At 42.6% G+C, this 22,393-nt stretch overlaps 1 protein-coding gene across 5 annotated transcripts in view; it reads left to right on the plus strand.

Moving 5' to 3' along the window:
• ints1 (integrator complex subunit 1) overlaps positions 1-18,050 on the plus strand; it is a 36,397-nt gene extending 18,347 nt beyond the window's left edge. For 3 of the 5 annotated variants that reach the window (XM_080777073.1, XM_080777076.1, XM_080777074.1), the window contains 17 exons: positions 1,777-1,936; positions 2,095-2,226; positions 2,840-3,014; positions 3,859-3,988; positions 4,424-4,539; positions 4,815-4,902; positions 5,013-5,401; positions 7,034-7,163; positions 8,349-8,482; positions 10,887-11,079; positions 11,231-11,355; positions 11,932-12,035; positions 13,221-13,334; positions 13,739-13,809; positions 14,432-14,523; positions 15,774-15,883; positions 17,551-18,050. In XM_080777073.1, coding sequence (XP_080633199.1) covers positions 1,777-1,936; positions 2,095-2,226; positions 2,840-3,014; positions 3,859-3,988; positions 4,424-4,539; positions 4,815-4,902; positions 5,013-5,401; positions 7,034-7,163; positions 8,349-8,482; positions 10,887-11,079; positions 11,231-11,355; positions 11,932-12,035; positions 13,221-13,334; positions 13,739-13,809; positions 14,432-14,523; positions 15,774-15,883; positions 17,551-17,666 — 2,379 coding nt within the window. In that variant the 3' untranslated portion in view covers positions 17,667-18,050. The remainder of the gene's footprint in view (positions 1-1,776; positions 1,937-2,094; positions 2,227-2,839; positions 3,015-3,858; positions 3,989-4,423; positions 4,540-4,814; positions 4,903-5,012; positions 5,402-7,033; positions 7,164-8,348; positions 8,483-10,886; positions 11,080-11,230; positions 11,356-11,931; positions 12,036-13,220; positions 13,335-13,738; positions 13,810-14,431; positions 14,524-15,773; positions 15,884-17,550) is intronic. The other 2 variants (XM_080777075.1, XM_080777077.1) reach the window with 1 other exon arrangement.
• The last annotated feature ends 4,343 nt before the right edge of the window (positions 18,051-22,393 follow it).

The raw sequence follows: 22,393 nt of genomic DNA on the forward strand, positions 1-22,393 counted from the left end.
CTTGTTTTTAGCCTTTTCCATGTTGAGGAAGGTTCATACATTTTGAAACATCTTCAGAAATAGTGGAAATGGACGACACGACGCGTTGTGAGTTGTAGATCATCTAATTCCGCTATTTTATTACAAATCTTTAGTATAAAATATGGTGTATTGTTTATTTTGATTATTGGTATTGATCATTGTCATTTCTTTGTGTATTTATGCCATTTTCATTTGCTCATATCTGCCCTGTGCAACATTTGTTTACAAGGCCTAAAAGCCACACAATTAATAATAATAATAATTCATTTTATTTATATTGCACTTTTCATTCACAAGGAATCCCAGAGTGCTACATGGTTAAAAACATAATCTATCATAGAAGGTTAAAAACAGGGTTAACAAAAAAAAACAGTGCAAAGCGACAGTTCAACACAAAAAGGCCTTCCGAAACAGGAATTAAATTGTTTATCATCTGTCGCAATCATCACGTAAAACTTCCTAATCGTCCAGCGGTACTTTTTTCTACTCTAAACATACATAGGGACATACGGATATAGGGACACACGAAGCCAGGCATTGGAGTGGTGTGCACCGCTCAAAAACATTATTTTATGAGTATTAATCGTGTCCTTTGCCTTCCCACCCATGCAGCGCTAGCCTGGCTAATAAGCCAGACTAATATCACACTGTCGTGGTATGCCGGCAGGCAATTCTTTTAGGCTAATGCAGTGACTGGTCTCCCAGGACGTTGTTTTCTATTAGTATTATTATTATTATTATTAGTAGTAGTATTAATCGTGGTGTCCTGTGCCTCCCCACCCATGCAGTGCCTGGTCTGCCAGGACTTTGCTTTATCTTATTATTATTAGTATTAGTATTATTTTATTAGTATTAATCGTGGTGTCCTGTGCCTCCCCACTCATGCAGCACCTGGTCTTATTATTATTATTATTAGTAGTAGTAGTATTAATCGTGGTGTCCTGTGTCTCCCCATCCATGCAGCACCTGGTCTTATTATTAGTATTATTATTATTATTAATCGTGGTGTCCTGTGTCTCCCCATCCATGCAGCACCTGGTCTTATTATTAGTATTATTATTAGTATTATTATTATTAATCGTGGTGTCCTGTGTCTCCCCATCCATGCAGCGCCTGGTCTTATTATTATTATTATTATTATTATTAATCGTGGTGTCCTGTGTCTCCCCATCCATGCAGCGCCTGGTCTTATTATTATTATTATTATTATTATTAATCGTGGTGTCCTGTGTCTCCCCATCCATGCAGCGCCTGGTCTTATTATTATTATTATTAGTATTATTAATCGTGGTGTCCTGTGTCTCCCCATCCATGCAGCACCTGGTCTTATTATTAGTATTATTATTATTAATCGTGGTGTCCTGTGTCTCCCCATCCATGCAGCACCTGGTCTTATTATTATTATTAATCGTGGTGTCCTGTGTCTCCCCATCCATGCAGCGCCTGGTCTTATTATTATTATTAATCGTGGTGTCCTGTGTCTCCCCATCCATGCAGCACCTGGTCTTATTATTATTATTAATCGTGGTGTCCTGTGTCTCCCCATCCATGCAGCACCTGGTCTTATTATTATTATTAATCGTGGTGTCCTGTGTCTCCCCATCCATGCAGCGCCTGGTCTTATTATTAGTATTATTATTAGTATTATTATTATTAATCGTGGTGTCCTGTGTCTCCCCATCCATGCAGCGCCTGGTCTTATTATTAGTATTATTATTATTAATCGTGGTGTCCTGTGTCTCCCCATCCATGCAGCGCCTGGTCTCCCAGGACGTTGCGTTCTCCTCGCTGTTCCTCAAGGTCATCGTAGAGATGGTGAAGTGGTTGGAGAACCCCACTGTGGAGGCGGGACCGCTGAAGACTCTGCTCAAGTCCTTCGCTGGGGAATATTCTCACAAACACAGGCTTACTGATGGTGAGTACCCCTTCTCTTTTAGCCTTTTTGGTAGTTCTCACACTTGAAAGATTTTTTTAAATATGTTAAAAAATGTACAAGCTTGTGAGGTGTGAGCTTGTATATCTTAATGGCCAACGATACATTCTAAAAGGACTGAGCATGTCTGCCTCACACAGTGCGTACAGGGTTCCTCCACTTGGCCGATGCTCTGGCCTATCGCAGTGACACCGAGGTACCTGTGAGAACCATCATAGCCATGCTGAGGGCAGGGGAGCGGTGCAACGCAGAGGCCGAACTCATTGGCAAAGGTATGAAGCTTTTATTACTGCTGTTATGGGCCGTGTCACAGTGTGTGAACAAGGACAGTCGGAAACTGTCCGTGGCAATAACTGTAGCTCTGTTATTGCTGTCCTTTTGAATGGTGGCCGGTGTTGCACAATTGCCTCCGACTTGCTTGTGTCCTTCACCATCTCCTTCAGGATCTCTATATGTTCCTGTTCCCTTGTGCGCCCCATTCCGCCCCCCTGAGTTTTGAAGGCATTCTTAATAACCACTTAAACCCTATATACAGTACTTTGTTAACCAGGGTGACACAGGGCTCTGCTCATTTTTTTCCTCTACACCAAATCTCTTTGCTGGAAAAATAGCTGATCTGGTATTTTTGCTCTAACGTTTGTCCCAAAGTAAGAGACACTAGCATTAATGTGGTTAAAACCACAAACTAAAGACTATGTCTAACAATGGCCACCTGCCTTGTAAAGTACTGTAGTGTATGAACATTTTGTTCCAACATGTTCACATGAAGCTTGATGACGGTGCAGTGTAATATTAAACTGGTACCAGTTTGCTTACGTAACAACAACTGTAATGACAGCCATAACCAAAAACCCCATTAGTAAGCACCTTGTTTATTCCCCACAGTGTTGCAGGGCTTGATGGAGGTGAAGTCACCCTATCTGGAGGAGCTGCTGTCCCTGCTAATGACCATCGGTACACAGAACGGGACAGCTGGCCCTGTTGCCATGGTGATCTCGCTGCTGCTCCAGGAGGCCGAGGAGCGGGGAGGAGCTGTGAAAAAAGAAGTGGATTCCAACAAGTGAGATCACCCCGCCGCAATTCTATTTCCATCTGAACTCATGCAAAACACATTTATATTTGACAAACGAACATGGTCGTGACAACAGTGACACGACACAGCAAAATTGAAACTTCTCGTCTCTATTGCCGTGCGGAGACAAGGTGGCTTTTTACGTGTGTTGTTTTTGGAGCTTTGATATGTTGGGGTTTTTGAAATGTTGCCCGACAATCGGAAGGTGTGGATATCGTGGAGCACGCCTGTCCTGTTCGCCAGTGTTTTCACGCCACGGACAGGCACCTTTCGAAAGCCATATCAGTGTTGTCAACGAGGCAGCTGGTTGTGCTTACTGCTTCTGCTTACTGGACATAAAATACAACACATTTGTTGAAGTGATATTCTTGCACTGCTACTTTGCATGGTGTTTGAATGCTTTTTCGACACAAGAGCTTAGAGTAGGTACTTATTACACTTAAAGCCCTATAGAGTCAGTCCTCCAAGGCTCTATGTACTGTACTAGGCCCCCTCCTGTTTTCGCTTTGCGCTAAGCATCTTTGCAGAAAATTGCCAATCTACAAGCTCACCACAGAGAGAGAGTAGAGAGGATCACAATGGAAAATAGCCAATCTACAATAATCAATCGAACAGATCGGCTATTTTCGCTGAACGCATGCCTCAGATTAGGGATGCTAGGGTTCATGTGGTTAACATACAGTACTGTACACACCATCCATACCATGCTCTCTTTCTGGGAACCCGCACATTATTGGAATTCAATAGGTGTTCACTCGGCACTGACCGGCACCGATGTTTGTCCTCCGTGGGTAACCTAACCACTCAGCCAATCTATTCTCACCTTCCTCAGCAGCTGTGAGGTGACGAGAACAGGCCTGAGCTCAGGCCTGCTGGTTGATTGGCTCGAGCATCTCGACCCAGAGGTCACCTCCGTCTGTCCAGACCTGCAGCAGAAGCTGCTGTTTGCCGTCAACAACAAGGTAAATGTAAACCGCTGTTTCTCTGGCCTCGTCGTAGTGTTGTATTCATTTTTGGGTCGGTATTGTGACTTAGGCTAGTTAGCATATAATCTTCCACTTTCCCTCAGATATGCCGCTTCAGGACTTCCCTGTATTCACATCTCGAAACAACCTGTTCATGATGCTTTTAATACTGCTTGTACTTTGCGTTTATTTCTAACTTTGACACAGGTCATACGTTTTCTCCATTCTTTTTTTTGTTTCAAATGAGTTGAGGGCTGGGAGTGTGGGTGAGAATTGGCGAGCAAGCTAACTGTACCTTCTACGTGTGTGTATTGTGTATTTGTATTATATGTAATGTTTTACTTACTGTATGTGTATAGGACCCCCTCTAAAATGAGATGCTGCATCTCAAGGCTCTCAATAAATCCTGACCAAAGTTCTGACCAATTTCAGGGGCGAGGCACACCTGCATACAGGCCGTACCTTCTGGCTCTGCTGACTCATCAGTCCAACTGGACCACTCTGTTGCAGTGCATCAGTGCTCTTCTCAGCAAGCGCCGAGACCTGAGGTACATTAAAACACCTGCACACCTTTGACCATTCACGCTTTCCTCTCACCCGTTAACCCCCGTCCGACCCAGCACTGCTCTCCTGTCTAAACTCCATCGTTGGGGTGTTATTGTCTTCCATATGAAGATACGCTGTTTATTGTACTTATGGTAATAAACAACTTCGGGAGCAGTTTTGGACTGTGAACACGAAAGTAGGCATTTTGACATAACTAATACTATATCCATGTGTGAGCCTGGTCTATATTAAACAGTTGCCTGTTGTTTTTTATCAGACTGGACCCTTCATCTGCCCTGGACTTCCTGTGGGCCTGCAGCCATATCCCGCGTATCTGGCAGGGTCGTGACCAGAAGACCCCTCAAGTAAGATGAAAACAAAGTCTACCACAAATGTGTTGCGCACCGTTTTGTTCGGACTTGTTAATGCGTTCATCTCATATCCTGCCAACCTCTCTGTCCTCGTCTGAATGAAGAAAACTGAGAAGTTTGTCCTGCGGCTGAACCCGGAGGAGCTGATCAGCCTGGTGGACCTGATCCTGTCGGAGCCGGAGCTCAGTGGCCACTCGGACTCCCCCCATCAGGACAACAAGAGCACCACCACCCTGGACCTCATCCAGTCCAAGAGCAGCACCCTGGACCAGGCCTCCTGCTCCCTCATAAAGTCTAAGAGCAGCACCCTGGACCAGGCCTCCTGCTCTCCCATCATCCAGTCTAGAGCCAAGAGCACCACCCTGGACCAGGCCTCCTGCTCCCTCATCCAGTCCAGGCTGCCGCTCCTTCAGTCCTGCTGCAACGGGAGCCTGGAGAACATCAAGAATGTCGCCGAATACCTCATCAGCTGCACAAAGAAATGGGGCGACAGGTAAAGATGGTGTCCAGTATTCTTCGATGTTTGTTATAGGAACACATTTTATCCTAATTCCTGCCTCGTGCCACACCGATAATTGAGATTCACGATTTTAATTGTGTTTTTTGGCATTGAACATTGGGACATATGAATAAAGAATAAAGAATGCAATCTGTTCGCCTGGTAATAACATATGCACAGGGCAGATATGACAAATAACTCAACTGAAATATACAAAGAAATTACTGACATTCATTATTGTTATATTAAAAAAAAGAAAATAGTGGAAATGGCTGATCTACAAGCTTGTAGATCTGCAATTTCAGATTTTTATTGTTATCATTTTGTAACCTATTTTTCACCCCTGTGTAAATGATCTAATGTGATCCTGGGCTCTGCACACCTTCCGCCAACGGACTTGAACTCATGCTTCCTTCATGCATGAGTGTCCAAGTCACTCCTTTACACCTGACAGGGGGGAGTTTCACTGTTGGGCGTAGCGCGTGGAAGGAACACGTAATTCCAACCAATTCCTTTCCAGGCGCCCCAGCTGGCCAGTGGGAGGCAGTTTAGAGACCAGGATTACATGCATGTTTTTTAATGTATGAACGTTTTTCAACAACGATTATGACGAATTATGACAAAATAATTGCGATTATCCCAAATCATTGCGATTAGACGATTATGCAATAATTGTGAAAAGTCTTTTGCCCCACATGGTTCACCACCAGTGCTCGCAGGTCATGCAGTTGGACACATTTTCCTGCACCTACTAATTAGCCCCAGAATGCTGAATGTGGGGGGGGGGGGGGCTTTCTGTTAGGATGTGCTGATCGACTCTGTTAAATAAATCACACTAGATTTCCCCTCTTAGAGCAGATGAACTTTTCAGGCATCCTCTGTGCGGCACAATGCTGTGTGGACCAGGGGAAAGTCGATAATTAGGTCTATTGGTGTGAAATTAAAACCAGCAGAAGTCGTCTCTACTGTGATCTCTTTAAAAGCTCAGTGTATTATAATGAAGCCAAGAGGATTAAGGCCTGAAGCTCTAAACTTGCCTGTGTTGTGAATTCCTGCTCTGACTTGGCTGTCAAAGATCAGGGTGCAACTCTTTGTGGAGGCAGAACCTTCTTCCATGAATGTGTCTGTGGTTATTAAACCATTTTAATGAGGAAACTTTGGCCAAGGTCGAGCAAAAATTAGCTTCCGAATTACAATATTTTAAGTACTGCTAAGCTGTTTTGTAAAATGGCTCCTAGTGAAAACATGGTGGGATAAAACGGTGTTAAAAGTTGAAGGCTTTGGCTTTCTGTTGAATAAACACTTGGTTGTGAGTGTTCTTTTAGTAAAAGCCCATTTCTACAATAGATTAGATGGTGTGAAACCCGGAAGTTATGCAGGAATGTGGCAAAAAACTACTTTCTCGCCTTGACAGCCCAATGCATCCAAACAGAAAAGTCCTATCTGATTGCATTAAACAACGTTAAACAATGTTAAACTCACTTTGCATGTTGCTTTGCCACTCGATTTGCCATTCACTTTAAGCATGCGCATACACTCTATACCGCATCGGTATGTTTTGGTCGGCTGTTTTGGGTGCGAGACACCGGCGCAAATCATGGCTAAATGTGGATTTGTTCTCTTCAGTGTGATGAGCAAGCGTTGCCAGATCCTGCTGCTTCAGATCTACCTGCACTTCCCCGAAGTCATCCAGCATGTGACCCTGCCTGATGCCACCTTGAACAGTGGGGGGGCAGTCGACGGCAGCAGCTGCAAGGTGAGGATTCCTTGCAATTTCCTTGCATCCTTTCTAGAAATATTGCCTAGATGCTAGATAGATACTAGGCAATCTTTCTGAGAAGGTGCTGTACAGTCCGTTCTCCCAGTAGAATCCTTGAGAAGCTATAATGTTACCAGCGGAGACGAACCGTTTCAGCAGAAAAAGGTGTTTTGGTTCATCTTGCTTGGCAACAATGGTAAAACAATCTAGAAGTGTAAGTAGTTGAGTTGCATTGTCAGCACCCTCTGGTGGACAGAATGATCTGCTGCATTGGCCAGGCACATGATAATGATGAGATACACATCTCAATGGTTTTTATGGTTTTAAAATAAATAATAAACAATACATACAAATAAATTAAAAACTATAACCATACACACATAGCTAATCAAACAAACTAATGGACAACTTAATTATGCACTCACTTCACACCGCGCAACTAATAACTGAATCACTGATTCCTAAAATAATTTCTGAGAGTTTTGGCAAGACCTACAATTTGGCAGCTGTAGCCACTAGCCAGGAATGTTTAATTGTGCCGGATTGGATCAAGTTTACACTTGTTCTGCCAACCACTGAAAAGTTTGGACAGCTAATACATTTTCAAAATAAACTGTTCAGTTTTATTATAGTTTTTGGCCCTTTGTGATTATCCAGGTCTTGCTGCATTGTTAATAAGATGTTCCAAAGATCTGAGAAATAATGACCATTTTACATAAACTGATCTATTGCTAGTTGCTTAGGTTGATGGTACCGGTAAGGTAAATGATCAGTGGTGGAAGAAGTACTCAATTGTTTTTTACTTTAGCGCAATGTAGAAATAATGTGTTAAAAGTAAAAGTCTGGTATTCAGAATTTACTTGGCATCACAATATACTTTTGGTATTTTAGATCTGCTATTTTCAGCGTACAACCAAGTGTAAAATGACGTGTCTTTTAGTTCTACTAGATCTCTCGTCCACTAGTTCCTTCCTAACATTTAGTCTAGTTTTTATTTGTGGACGAAATTGTCAATATATTTAGTCTTAGTTTTAGTCAGCATAGCTTCGTTTTTATTTAGTTTCCATTTAGTTTTCGTCAGTGAAAAAAGGTAGTTGACGAACATTTTTCGTTATAGTATTAGTCGATGGAATCACCACTGCACCAGTGTGTAAATGGTTGTATGTATTTTGTGTCGTTCAGCTGGATGTGTTGGTTCACCGTCTGGTCACGTTGCTCGCTGAGACTGGAGAATCAAAGAGCGCTGAGAACCGCATGTCGGACGCCAACCTGGCATGTCGGAAGCTGGCTGTGTCCCATCCTGTCCTTTTGCTCAGGTAAACACTATGACTCCAGTTATTATATATTATCGGCTCGCATTCCATTCTCTTACATATTGTACCTTTACTACCTTAGTGGTGCTTTCTGTAGTCGCGTTTGCAGTCTAGTCATGGTGTGGTAGGGGAGAGGAGCGCAGGCTTAGTGTCCCATTGGCCATGGGGCTTAGTGTCCCATTGGCCGTGGGGCTTAGTGTCCCAGCAGAAGGGTGAAATCAGCCGCCAAGGGTTTCTGCCAGAAATATCCCATTGGCTGTATAAGGCTAGTCTCCCATTGGCTCAGAGGCCAGCCAATAATGAAAATCTCGCCACTACATGCATGGCTACTAGACCACGTGACTAGGCTAGAACATAGAGTAATAAAAGGATAGAGACCGAACCGGAGTGTTAGCCCCCCGCTATTCATTTCAATAGAAGTGGCGTTTTGAAGCACCCGGAAGATTGCCGGAAGTACAATTATAACTCAATGGCTCGAGCGAGCGGAAGTTTAGCCTAGCCTAGCCCCGTACCTCAATTTTGAGGTCCGGGGCTTACGCACGTGACGTCCTGAACGTCCGTCCACCTCCATTGAAGTGCTGCAATTCCACATTTCGCCAGTAGGTAGTGGCAGCTTCAACGTGGGATAGCCTTACTGGGGGCTTGGACTAGAAACTCTGATCATTGATCAGCTCTGCAAGCTGATAAAAAAAAAGTAGAGGTAGAGGGTGGCTAACAATGTATTATTCATAAAGGTACTTGGTCACACACAGTGGCAAGAGTGAGTTTTTTTTCACAAGAGACAAACGTTTCGGCTATCCAGCCTTTGTCAATGTGACACTCACACTGGACAGCCGCTGGATAGCATCTCTTGTGACTTGTAAAAATCCAATAAAAGAGAAAAACTCACTCTCACACTGTGTGCAACCCAGTACCTTCATGAATGATATTGATCAAAGAGGATAGCGCACCAGAGAAGTCGTCGGCAACAAGAAAAGTTATTTAGCATTTTATTCTATCATCGCTATCAGGGGGGAACCAAAATACTTTAAAGGAAATGGAATCAAGAACCTGTGTTCCAATGGATTAGTGTAGTTATTATTTAGTCGCAATATCATGTTAATGCTTCTTATTGGTTAAATATTTATACAACCTACCGACAGACTTAACCATTTTCAACTTGGCATCACTATAGAGCGTCGCAGTCCCGCCCCTTCCATGACGACGCCAGGCCCAGGAAATAATTCCCAATGCATTTTTCCCATAGACATTTCAAAAAGTATTTATTTAAAGACCTTTTAAGCGTCGTACAAACTAGCCAACTCGAATTGTGACAAATCATAACAACAAACACAATATTTTGTACCAAACAAATAATTACAAAGAAGAAAAACAATACAAAAAGTGTTGTAACCAGCACTTTCTAATTATTTGTTTGGCCCAAAAATAATGTGTTTGTTGTCGTGATTTGTCATAACTCGAGTTGGCTTTGTCCGCAGCGTAAACGTCTTTAAATAAATACTTTTTGAAAAGTCTATGAGGAAAATTAACGGGGAATTATTTTCTGGGTCTCTCTTTGTCATGAAAGGGGGCGGGACTGCAACGCTCTATTTTGGTTCATTATGGAAAATAGTGGATCTACAAGTTCCCAACGCGTCACATCGTGATGCATTGCATCATATAGATCGCCTATTTTTACAACTTTTGAACAACAATGTAAAATAAATTCATGATAAAGCCTAAAAAGTAGATCCAAGATATCTGCCCAACAAGCGACAACATGTTAACTATTTTTACTGCTTGTTGACGTTTACTCGACAGACGGATAGATGGATCTGAATCTTTGCTATTATGGAAGGGGCCTCAACATAATGACTTTATTTTATATTTCCGTACTCTCGGACACCTTGCCTACACGGAACGGGTACAACATGGGCACGGATTAAAGGATTGAAGTTCTCAGTCGCCACGACTGATTTCAGTCATAGAAGCCAGCGTGTCTTCTGTGAAAGCATGCTGCTGTGCACTGAAAATAGCAGATCTACAAGCTCACAATACGTCACAGCGTAACATGTCGTGAGCTTGTAGATTGGCTATTTTCGTTCATTCGTTATTTAAGATTAAAGTGATTAAAATGATGGAAACTAGGAATATTATATAATTCAAGTGTAGAAGCATCTTCCATGAACATGAATGGTCTCACAAATGTTAATAAAAGCAAAGAGAGAGGTTAATGCCTGAAATCTGTGATGGCTACTCGAGGCTAGATTTCTTCAGCTGGTGGGCTGTTATGTGGAAAAGCAGCAACAATAGGTTTAGACTGATCATGCCTTAAACATCATTACATTTTCAGTCTTGAGATTGTATTTTGCTTCATTCCATGCATAGGCCTATTGACTTTATTAGTTTTTTCCGTACTCACTCCCAGACACCTGCCCATGATCGCGGGGCTCCTCCACGGCCGCATCCACCTCAACTTCCAGGAGTTCCGGCAGCAGAACCACCTGACGTTCTTCACCAACGTGCTGGCCATCCTGGAGCTGCTGCAGCCACTGGTGTTCCACAGTGACCACCAGAGGGCGCTGCAAGACAGCCTTCTGTCATTCATGAAGGTCCTTCAGGTGGGGAGGCCCCAGAGCCCACACGCCTCTTTTGTGTTTCAGCTCCAGAGGATTTAGGATTAAGTGATATCTTAATTGTTTTACGGACTTTTAATGTACTTTGACAATTAATATTCATTGTGTTATTGAATGTGCCGCGTCCTCCTCGTAGAACTTCCAGAGGAGCCGCTCTCCGTTGGTGTTCATCAACAAGTTTCTGCAGTTCACGCAGAAGTACATCACTAACGATGCCGCTGCCTGCATTCCCTACCTTCAGAAGCACTCTGACATCTTGCAGTGAGTTTGTCAAACCCATGCATGACTGCATGTAATCATTTTTAGAGCCAAAACAAATCATACAATTTTTTAAATGGCAAATCTACAAGCTGTGTTGTGAGCATGTTGTAGATTGACTGTTTTTATTTTTGATTTTTTGAATATGCAAGACGAGACACAAAAGACAAACAATGTTGATAAATAGGTCAGCAGTAGGACAATTTCTTGTAATAGCTTTTTTGCTTGCTACAAGTAAATTCTTAAGTAAGTAGGAGTCATCCTGATTTAGCCCATCTGGGAGTTGTCCTAGGTACAAAGATGTGAATGTATCATCTATTCCAAAACCCATAATGTTTGAGAAGTGTTGTCACTTCCTTCCAAAATGGTTGAATTACAGGATAAGACCAAAATACATGTGCATGATCTAGATTGACTGTTTTGATAGATTAAACGCTTAAAGACATTGGTGAAAGTACAAAAGTTAACCGCTGAATGAATTTCGTTACGTAGAATTGATTTTGGCAATTGTTGCAGTCTTCGGTGGGAATTCCATTGTTATGAACATTGCCTTATTCTCTCTCTTTTTCTTTTCCAAAGGGGTTTGTGTTCTGAGAACCCAGACCTGGTCCAACTGAAGTCTCTCCTGGCTGGACTCACCCTGCCTGTGAAGAGCCGCTCCTCAGACGTTGCCAGTGACGACGGTAAACACAACACACTTCACAACAGGGACGTGCAGAGTGTTAGAGAGGCAGGGGCTGAAATCGCGTAAGAAGGCACTTTTGGATTTTTTTTTGATTAGATTTTTGGGGTGCAACCCAGCACTCTTTATCTACTGGAGATGCGGGGAACAACATGGATTTCGAAACAAATTTGTTCAACACAAAATGCTGCGTTCCAAGTTCAGGAGACTGAAACAATTAAAGCAATTATCCTGAATGCTGCCTTCCGGCATGGCATGGAAAGGGGAGGAAGGCATTTGCATTGCTTTCACCATAGTAAATGCTGCATTCGTGGTCTGGAGAGGTCAGTTGTTTTACAGACGGGTAAAAGGGCAGGGCTGAAGCCCCCTTTGACGTCAATGTGTGCACGTCCCTGCTTCACAATGGCCTCCTCCGCCAACTTTCAAGGCATTTCCATGCCTGCAAAATAATCTAATGAAACCGTGTTCAAATATAGTTTTCATGATTTCTACTACAACCTAAATTACTCTATTTAATATCTTAACTGGCATGTGCTTTTTTGAGGGGTGCTATCCCCTCCTAGCTATAGTGTAGATAGTGTAGACGCAATGATTAAATTCCTGTTGACAATGAATGGAGAATTTACGTCATATGTAGACGAGCACAAAGATTACATTCCCATTGACAATGAATGGATGATGTACGATGATAAGAGTGCGCCTCACTTCACACGGGTGTGATTTTTGAAACTTTAGAAATTGTAAAAAGGGTGTGAGCTTGTAAATCCACTATTTTCGGCGTGTAACACTGTCGATAAATAGTGTTAGCCTAGCCCTAACGTAACGTATACGTAGCCTAAATTAGTATTAGGCTACGGGAAGATGCAATGAGTGATACATTATCGTCTCTGTCGAGTAGAAACCTTGTGTGTCCAAAGCTGTTACTTTTCATGATTCAAATAAAAAAATCACACCTGTGTGAAGTGAGGGGCGCTAATATATTAAAGTCTAACTCATGTTGATTATGTGATGTAATGGTGATGTAAAACAAACGGTGCCAACACAAACATTAAATGCCATTAACAATAAAGAGACAATATGACATTATGTTACATTGTGAAGCGGCTAGTATTGGAGCGGCTAGCGCCCCTCAAAAACACAAAAGGTTAATGTCGGTGGCTTCTCTGTTTTTTTTGCCTTCCATCAGATGAGTCGTCGACGGGCTCCCTGCCACTGGTCAACATGTCAGCCCCCGTTTCTCTGACCGCGGCTGACATGACCATGTACCTGAAGAAGATGTCCAGAGGAGAGGCGGTGGAGGGTAACTAACGCAGTGCTTCTCAAACCTTTTCACGTCAAGGACCAGAAATAGCAGTACATTGTTTTTGACATTATGGTCATCATGTTGATGACCATAATGTTTTCTATCAACCTTTTGTTTTGTTATACTTTAGCTATTGAAAAATAGAAGATCTACAGGTCTGCTAAAAATCCCGAAAATGTGGCGCAAACCTAAGAATATATATTCTTTCAGAGCGAACATTTTCAACTCAAATCTTTGCTTCTGGTGGGTCCCCGGAACAACATATTTTCAGATGGGGGTCCGCAGTCAAATACACAATTTTGGGTGTCCTTGACATGAAAAAGGTTGAGCACCACTGACATAGAAACATAGGTTTATCTATCAAATACAGATCATTCAATGTTTTCTGCTGTGTGTTGCAGATGTACTGGAGGTGTTGACGGAGGTAGACGACAAGTCCAGGAGGAGCCCGGAGATCATCCAGTACTTCACCGTGAGTCAATGAACAACAGCAGCTACAAACAGAAAGGCTCCGACGTCAGCATACTTACAGCACCTTTAAAAAAAAATATATATCATGGAAAAATTTCCATAATTCCATTCAAAAAGTTTAACTTTCATAGATTATAGATTCAGTGCACACAACGTAATGAAAGCACTGAGCACTGCACAGTAGTGCGAAGCCCTGTTGAAATCCCAATGATTATTATTATAAGCCAATAAGGAACCACCTTATGTAGCAAATCGGCTAACCAATCACGTAAATTCAGCAACGTCGCTCTCCATTGGCCAACAGTACGGGCGAGTCATCTAGCCTTTCTTATATATGTCAGTGATGGCTAAACATCATTGTGTGGTTAAGAAGTCATACAAGTTTAAATTTTCTTTGTAAATCAATCTTTTTTTTCCTGGAACTATTTTCAGATCGACTTTTCAAATCAATCCACGTCTGAGCAGTTGCTCACTCTGAATGCTGAACCAACTGTAACCAAATGACATACTGTAGTTTCCGGAGGGTCCTACAACTGAATATCCGCCAACTAAAAAGAAAAAGGCTATGTTATAGTACTTTATTTGTTGTATTACCTCTATTCTTTTTTTTCTTCTCAATTTAGAATGATCTACAGAGACTGATGACTTCGTCAGAGGAGCTATGTCGGAACATGGCCTTCAGCCTGGCCCTGCGCTGCATCCAGAACAATCCCTGGTAAGTTCACGGCGCTCAGACATTCATCCCCCTATGGATGCTCTGGAAGGTGGAGAGAGTGAGGGAGGAATTCCTCTTTGTGCCTGGCACATTAATTACTAATTCTACTACTTGTAATGAACCGCGAGAGGACAGTGTACGATTTCCATTCTGTTCAGACGGAACTGAAATGGGGTATTCATGCGAATCAAGATTTGTTGGAATAATGATTAATTAGACCTATTTGATCCCACTCGGGATTCAGCTTCACCCAGCTGAAGGCCCGACCCCGGCCCGGGTCATACCAATGACCCAGTGCCTCCCTGCTTGGCACTCGGCATCAATGGTTAGATTGGGGGCAAGTCCCTGTGACATACTAGTGTCTAGTGTCATGTCCAGGGGGTGTACAGTATTCGTACATCAAGCTGCCTCACGCTACAGAAACATTAGATAGGCTATGGGTCTCAAGGCTCGTCAAGGCTTACTTACTGAATACGTACTTACAGCTGATTGCTACCCAAGTGGTCAGACTTGAGCGCAGGGGGGGGGAGCAGCAAGTAAGGGTTTTGTGTCTTGCTCAGGGACACCTTGACACAATGCAGGGTCCAGGAATGGAACGCCTGACCTTCTGTTTGCCTTGCGGCCTCTAGACATTGGGGTCCATGACCAAATGCATATCATTTTGGTGGTTCTTGACATGAAAAGGTTTTGAGTACCGTTGATATTTAGCAACATACGTTTTTCAGAAAAATGAGCCTGTCACAGACGGGAACAAAGCAAGTTCAGTCAGGAAACTCGGTGCAGTTGCTGCCGGCCGTTCATTGGGCCGCCTCAGCATCACGTAGCTCATTCGCATGGTTCACTCAGCCAATCACACACTCATTCCAGCTTCATACCGGCTATTTAAACTGGAAGTTTGCGTTGCTCATCCTGCTCTCTGCTGCGCTGCGTTCTGCTAATCTTTTTCTGCTCACCCTCCTCCACCCTAGCTAGTAGCTAGCTACCACCTGTCGTTTTGGATCTGCTGTTTAGGTACGGGGGATTCGGAGTCCCTATGGTTGGGACTGATGCGCTTAATCTGAGTACCTAAAAAGCAGATCCAATTCATCGCCAAACCATAATAAATATATTGCTCATCTTATTTTCAATAAATATATATTCCATCCATTCATGAGTTGTCCTGACTGAACTGTTGAATAATTTAGGAGACATCTTTTATAAGCGGCCTCAGGTCTAAATGTAGGTTCAGTAACATGCTTTTTCTGGTCCAGCCTGGCGACTGACTTCCTGCCCACCTTCATGTACTGCCTGGGTAGTGGTAACTTTGACGTGGTACAGACAGCCCTCAGGAATCTGCCAGAATATGTACTTCTCTGTCAAGGTAAGAACAGAGTCTACTCTTGAGAGCTGTCACCATTATGACGTTTCACCTTGACGTTTAATTGTCGCTTAAAGATGGAGTGCCTGATTTTCTTTCCACCCTAAAACATTTTTTTTTTTAAAGTGTACAGTGCCCACCAGTGCATTAAGTATGCCTGGTTTGCCTGGTGTGTGGTGATGGGTGGTGATCCACCTGAACTGAAGCCGCACCCACAGCTGTAGTTGTATGATAAAGGGGGAGGGGTTAGGGGAGGGGCTGATAATGTGATGTCACTATATTATTATTACTATATTATTATTTATTTCATTGGCCCGTTTGACTGTCAAGGGTTCAGCCTCCAGGAAGAAACCCTAAATACAAAGTTAATACACCATTGCACATAAAAACGACTCCAGGGTGTCTAATGAAGTACTGTCACCTCATAGACACATGAAAAACTGGAAGAATACAAAGATTGTGGCACTCCCTCTTTAAATAATTGTGATTAACGATTTAATTGAAATGGTTTCTGTTGTTGAAAATTGGAACTTTATCCATGAAAATTACATTTCTGTTTGGCTTCAGGCTTCATAATTAAAAGGTGTACTACAGGGAAGATATGACAAATAACTTATATAATTTTCATAATTTGTCATAACTGCCCGGTGCAGAAAGCTCTCTCTTTATGAACATCATTCTACAGTAGTGTGTGTGTGTGTGTGTGTGTGTGTGTGTGTGCGCAGCCTCACAGCTCAGCTCACAGCTTCATGTTGCGGTTTTGCGGGTTTTTTAAGATTTTCTTTTTTGCGGCTTACGCCTTTTATTGGTTTTTGAAGGGACAGACAGTAGGCTGACAGGAAACGGGAGAGAGATGGGGGGGATGACGTGCAGTAAAGGCCGTGTCGGGCTCGGGAGTCGAACCCGCGGCACACTGCGACTGGATCACCAGTCGGGTGCCCAGACGGTTACGCCACCGCCTGGGCCGGTTTTGCGAGTTTTATGCCGTTCAGACTATAGGTTTTATGGGCAAGTCTGTCATTGGCTTGGAGGCAGCCTAGAGACGTGGCAACCAATCATGAAAAAGTGTCCACTACGGTCGCTAGAGGTAGTAGCAAATGTACGGTAGTGACAAGTCCAGTCACTTTTCATGCACATGGTGAAAAAAAACATGAATAGTGGAATTAACTTACCTATACCTGATGTATACTTGGTTGTGCACTGTCAGCATTGTTTTACATATTGCTTCACAACTTTGTTGTATTTTTTGTTTATTTTTAATACCCCCTCTCCTCAAGAAAATTAAGTTGGTAAAGAAAATGTAAATCTCAGCAGCAATCATGTTATTATTACTATAGAAAATGGATTACACTATTCTCTGGAATCTTGACTACTAAGATAATACTAGAATTAAGCCGGCAGCTAGTGGCAACATTAGAGCCTATGGTACGCTCTCAGGTTTTCTCACCCATGGATTATTTTAATTTCATAATGTCACAAAGAAGAAGAAGGTCTTTCACTTTGGTATCAATACTAAATCTTTTTATGTTTCTGTGGTGTGTCCGACCTACACCACAGTTAGAAGACAGACTCTTGCTACAAAAGATCCAGGTAATACTAAGTGTGTGAATGTGTTTTTTCAGTGCTCAAAATAATTCATACATATCTATGTTCCATTTCCCCCCTTGCAGAGCATGCAGACATCTTGCTCCACAAGGCTTTCTTAGTTGGGATCTATGGCCAAATTGACACCAGTTCGATGATCTCCGAGTCTATGAAGGTCCTTCATATGGAAGCAACAACATAAATCCCCATTAGCACAAGTCCAGAAATGATTAAAGTCAGTATAATTACATTTTTCCTTTTTTTTCTGTGGTTATCTTAACCCTCTAATGTAATTTTATCTTGATGGACAGTGATTGATAGTTATTTCCATAAGTATTTGGTCGGTTTGGACCACTTTTCATCTTGGCTTATCTTGACTTAAGTACATAAAAAGGCAGAATAACACTCTTTAAGAGTTTATCCAATACATATGAAATTCACTGTAAAAAGGGGGGGAACTGTTTTACTGGCATCATACTGGAGCTTATTGTATGTGAATTCCTTCAATGGCTAAACTCAAAGTTCCTTAAGCTTTGCATTATACAGTACATTCAAATGCCATGCCGTATGTAAACCTCTGCAATGTGTTCTGAATAAAAAAGTTTATTGGAAAAAAAAAAAAGATCTTACTTAATTTTCATCCCACTTGATAAAATAAATTATGTTGCATCTTTCAACAGTTAGCTTTGTTACCTCCACCAGCTAGAAGTTTTACTACAGTTTAATTTCAAATGCAGTTTAGTGGAGAAATTGTATACTGTAGCATAAAGCATGGAAATTTCACAAGAACCAATTATTGCCTTTCATATTAATATTCCGGCACCTCAAACGAGACGGATGGGGAGAAAATAAATGGAGCAAGACCATGTGTCCTTTCATTTCATTCCAATAATTTTTGTGTCCTGATAAAACTGGAAACGGCTGTCACAAGTGTGCTCACTTTTAACTGAGGTGTTGAAAACAAATTAAAGGCATGCATGTTGCCAGTGTGATGGAAACCGTTTTGCCATGAAAGTGTGAGTTGTTTTGCCCAGTGCCACAGACAGACTTCATCTGAAAACCTCTTGGGAGAAGTCAAAGCGGTCCGTCGAATGATGTGCAGGCATGCTTGCGACGCACTGGAAATGGACGCTCCCATTTATGGTAAATTAACCGTGGCAGTAATTGGTCAATCATTCAGACCAGAGGGCCCTTTGAAGACGTGGTGTGGGTAGACCATTACACATCACAAAAGGCTGTCGCTGGTGTTTTGTTACATGTGAGAATGCAGAGATTAACCTGCTGCACAGTGAAGGTTAGCTTCGCCTCGCTGTGCGGGTGAGACAAGTCCACACTGGCGGGTCAGTGGAAACTGTCATTTAGGACTAACATGCACTTGACTATCTATCTATCTAATGGGTCTTTGCCATCATACTTCAACTGTGCCCCAGATTTGCTGACCTTCTGGCTGATGTGTTAATTGCACCTGTACGGTGTCCTGTAGCTGGCTGAAAAGCACTGTTTATAGTTATCCATCAACTTACGACACAAGTCGCAGCAGCCGAGGCTCTTGGTAGGGCGCCAGCATCCTATTGGCTGGGTGGCAGCGAGGCGGAACAGAGATGAGTGACAGTTAACGAGCAGGAGGGGAGGCAGGTTGTCACCGAGTAGCCTGATGAACCACTGACAACTTAACAACTTCTGCTTTTATTCATCCCAGCAGGTTTGATGTCCTCCAAAGCAGCTTTTAAAACCCTTCCACTCTCGGATGCCCAGGGTGAACATGTATTCATTATCCATACAGTGAGTGCAACTGTGACACACACACATTCTTTCATTTTTTTTAATACATAGTTTGTAATGTCTGATATCGGTGCAATGTTGTCCACTGACTGACCGTGACGTGATCGCAAGTTTGTGGCAGATGTCTGCGGTCCACCGAACCGACCGGCCGACCACACCCTCTAGGTGGGGTGCATATCTGTGTTGTTAGGCAACGGTTTCTGTTTGTGTCCGAAATCAGTGCATATGTTGTCCACCGGCCGGCCGTGTCACCAATTAGGCTCTTCTATACACACAAGGAAGCCCTCGACACGGGGATCCATGCCGTTTGTCCCACTCTGGACTCTGGTCATTAATTTTTATGTTTTATCCCTGCTTTTTGTCAGACTGAATTAAATGCATGCATTTCCTTTTGGGAAATGTACTGTAGACAGTCTGATATATTTCATAGTTCTGTATAATAATATCACTACCGGTATTTCCCCTTATTTTAGGCAAATTGTCAAAGTTCCCCCCTCAGTTTCTTTGGGTTTTTTTTTTGTTTTTACAAATTGCACCCAGCATTCAACTATAGGAGGGCCCCCGATGTGCTGCTACCTGCCCGGCCGCGCACATCTGTCGGCTCTGTGTCTTCCTCTCAATGGCACCCCTTGCTTAGATCATCTCCTCTTCCTCCACGCATGAGTTGCACTTGGCTTGCGTGGAAAAAAATGTGGACTAGGTCTCGCCTCTCTTCTAGCTGGCACTTTGATGTCTGAAGTGTGATTGCTCTTGGATTGTGGCCGCTTTCCCTTGAAGGTCTTGACATGAAAAGCAGGCTGGGCTCTCAGGTTTATCCCATGGCCAGTGATCCAGGACTAAAACAATCAGCCTGCTCACTGTGGGATACTATTACCAGAGAGAGTGGGGCACCGTGCATAGGGGCTTCTTCAGCCATGAAATACACTATTCTTTATCTTGTCTGAGATACAAAGACGTTTCCACTGTGATGATTGAATTAGACGCGTTTGTGGGGCCGTTAATAGATTTTAGTTTTTTAGTTTGTGCTTGTGCTTGTTTGTCTACGAAAGTAAAAATATGAGTGGAAGTACCCTGACACAAGCACATTCTTGACAATTTTGCACAGACAAGAAAAAGACCAACTGTTTAGCATTGATAATGAATAAAAAAAAAGAAGGCTAGTAATTTCAGTTAAGATTGACCCAGTCTGATAAGTGTGATAATGTGACATGTCATTAACGGCAGAGGCACAAGTGACAGCCCTTAAGCCTCACTTATACTTTCATTAAATATTGATCTTATCTTTGCTCATTGCTGTTCCAGGCTGCAAATTACACCAGATAGATATATTCCCATGACACCGGAACTAACGATAATCATCCATCTTGACGTGACATTTGGCAGAACTCTTGTTTTATGAGTTAAAGTGTCATTCTAATGGACGGGTGGGAATGATACTGTGCATTGTTCGTTGCCTCATCTCAGGTTTTATTTGAAAACATCTGCAGAAGAGAAGAGAGTTTAGCCACTTCAGCCATGGACGTGAACATTTTGTCGCTCTAGGGCAGAAATCTTGTAACTCCATATTTCATATTTTTTGTTGTTTTGTCATGTCTATGTTGTCCCCTAATGGATGGATGGATGAACAAACAGACAGATGTTTATCCACAGGGGAAATTCAGTTGTCATGGTAATACATCAGTTATGCAACTGTTGCAACACAGGACATGTACAGAAAATAGATACAGCTTAACAAAATAGGGATGCCTGGTTGAAAGTCATACATAGTTACTGTTGGGGGGGAGGGGGGGACCACCTAACTCCATTTTTTAGGTTTATTTATTTTTATTAGTCTGTGTTGGTTACAAAAGATGTTGAACCAATGAAAAGTATTAAATAGCGCTTTTCTTTTTACAAAATTACTACACTGGATCAATTGGTACACATTATTTTTTCCATTCCTAAAAGGTAAATTGCACCCCCCATTCAAAGATTTCATGACAGAATATTTTACAAAAATAAATTGTAACAATTTTCTGAGATTTTGTGTGCAATTAATATTTAAAATTATGCTGTTGTGTGGGTGTAATCATTAATCAATGTTAATGCATATTTTTAATTTAAAATCCATATTAGCAAATTGGGATGGGAAGGTGTACATTATCTGAGATCCATGGCTCTGTCACATTCTATTCCAAAGGGGCTTCCAGGTGTCCCTTTCCCCTGTAGCTCTTAATGAATGGATGCAAGCTCAAACAAGTCCATTTCTAGCTAAAGCCACACTAATGGGTAAGAGGCACTCCTTTGGTGGTTTTCTAAACCCATGGAGAATGTGCATCCTTCCCTCCATTTTAGACCCTGCTAATGATACTATGATTGTCATTTAAGGCGGCAGTGGATCTCGAAGGTTGCCTTGTGATCCGGGGAGTTGGAAATACCTGTGAGGCCAGTAAAGGCTAGCGTTATCCATTACCATTGTTGCCTTAATGCCCCCTTCAATTATCCACAACCAGCTCATTTGAACAAGCATTTGCAGACTGATGTCACAATCACCCCATTGGTTCTTCGCCAATTTCTTGCCTGATTATCTGGATCAATAGGCATTAAAGGACCAACGCTCAGACAAACACAGCAGGGCGAGATCTACTTTCAGACTTGACAGAAATCCTTGGCTCTGTCTACCTGTGTGCCAGGGACAAACTGAAATGGCTATTCACTCGTCAGTCCCACCACACACACACTGTTTATTTAGCCACCGCTCAAATGACACGCTTATAATCTATTTTCCTTTTCACCTCAGAAATGGCAAATCCTAAGATTCTCTCTGTCTCCCCCTCTCTCCCTGTCTCTCTCTCTCTCACACACACTTTCAATCTCACACCCCCTCACCTCTAAATATCTCTCTCTCTCTCTCTCTCTCTCTCTCTCTCTCTCTCATGTGTTTGTGTGCGCGCACCGCACACACATTTTCAGTGTTGCACCCTGGCCTCGTTATTACCTCTACATGGGTATTAATTTAGTGTTTGAACAGGTGCAGATGAAAGGCCCAACAGGTGAGAGAGGTGCTGCTGTCCTCACTGCTGCTGTGGAATGACCAGACACTGATTCACCAGCTCCTATAGGTCTGAGCACAGCCATGACGTGACCAGCTGTGTTCTGCTCCGGTTC

Source organism: Protomyctophum bolini (genome assembly GCF_963924005.1).
Source record: "Protomyctophum bolini genome assembly, chromosome: 11".
Classification (NCBI taxonomy): Eukaryota; Metazoa; Chordata; class Actinopteri; order Myctophiformes; family Myctophidae; genus Protomyctophum; species Protomyctophum bolini.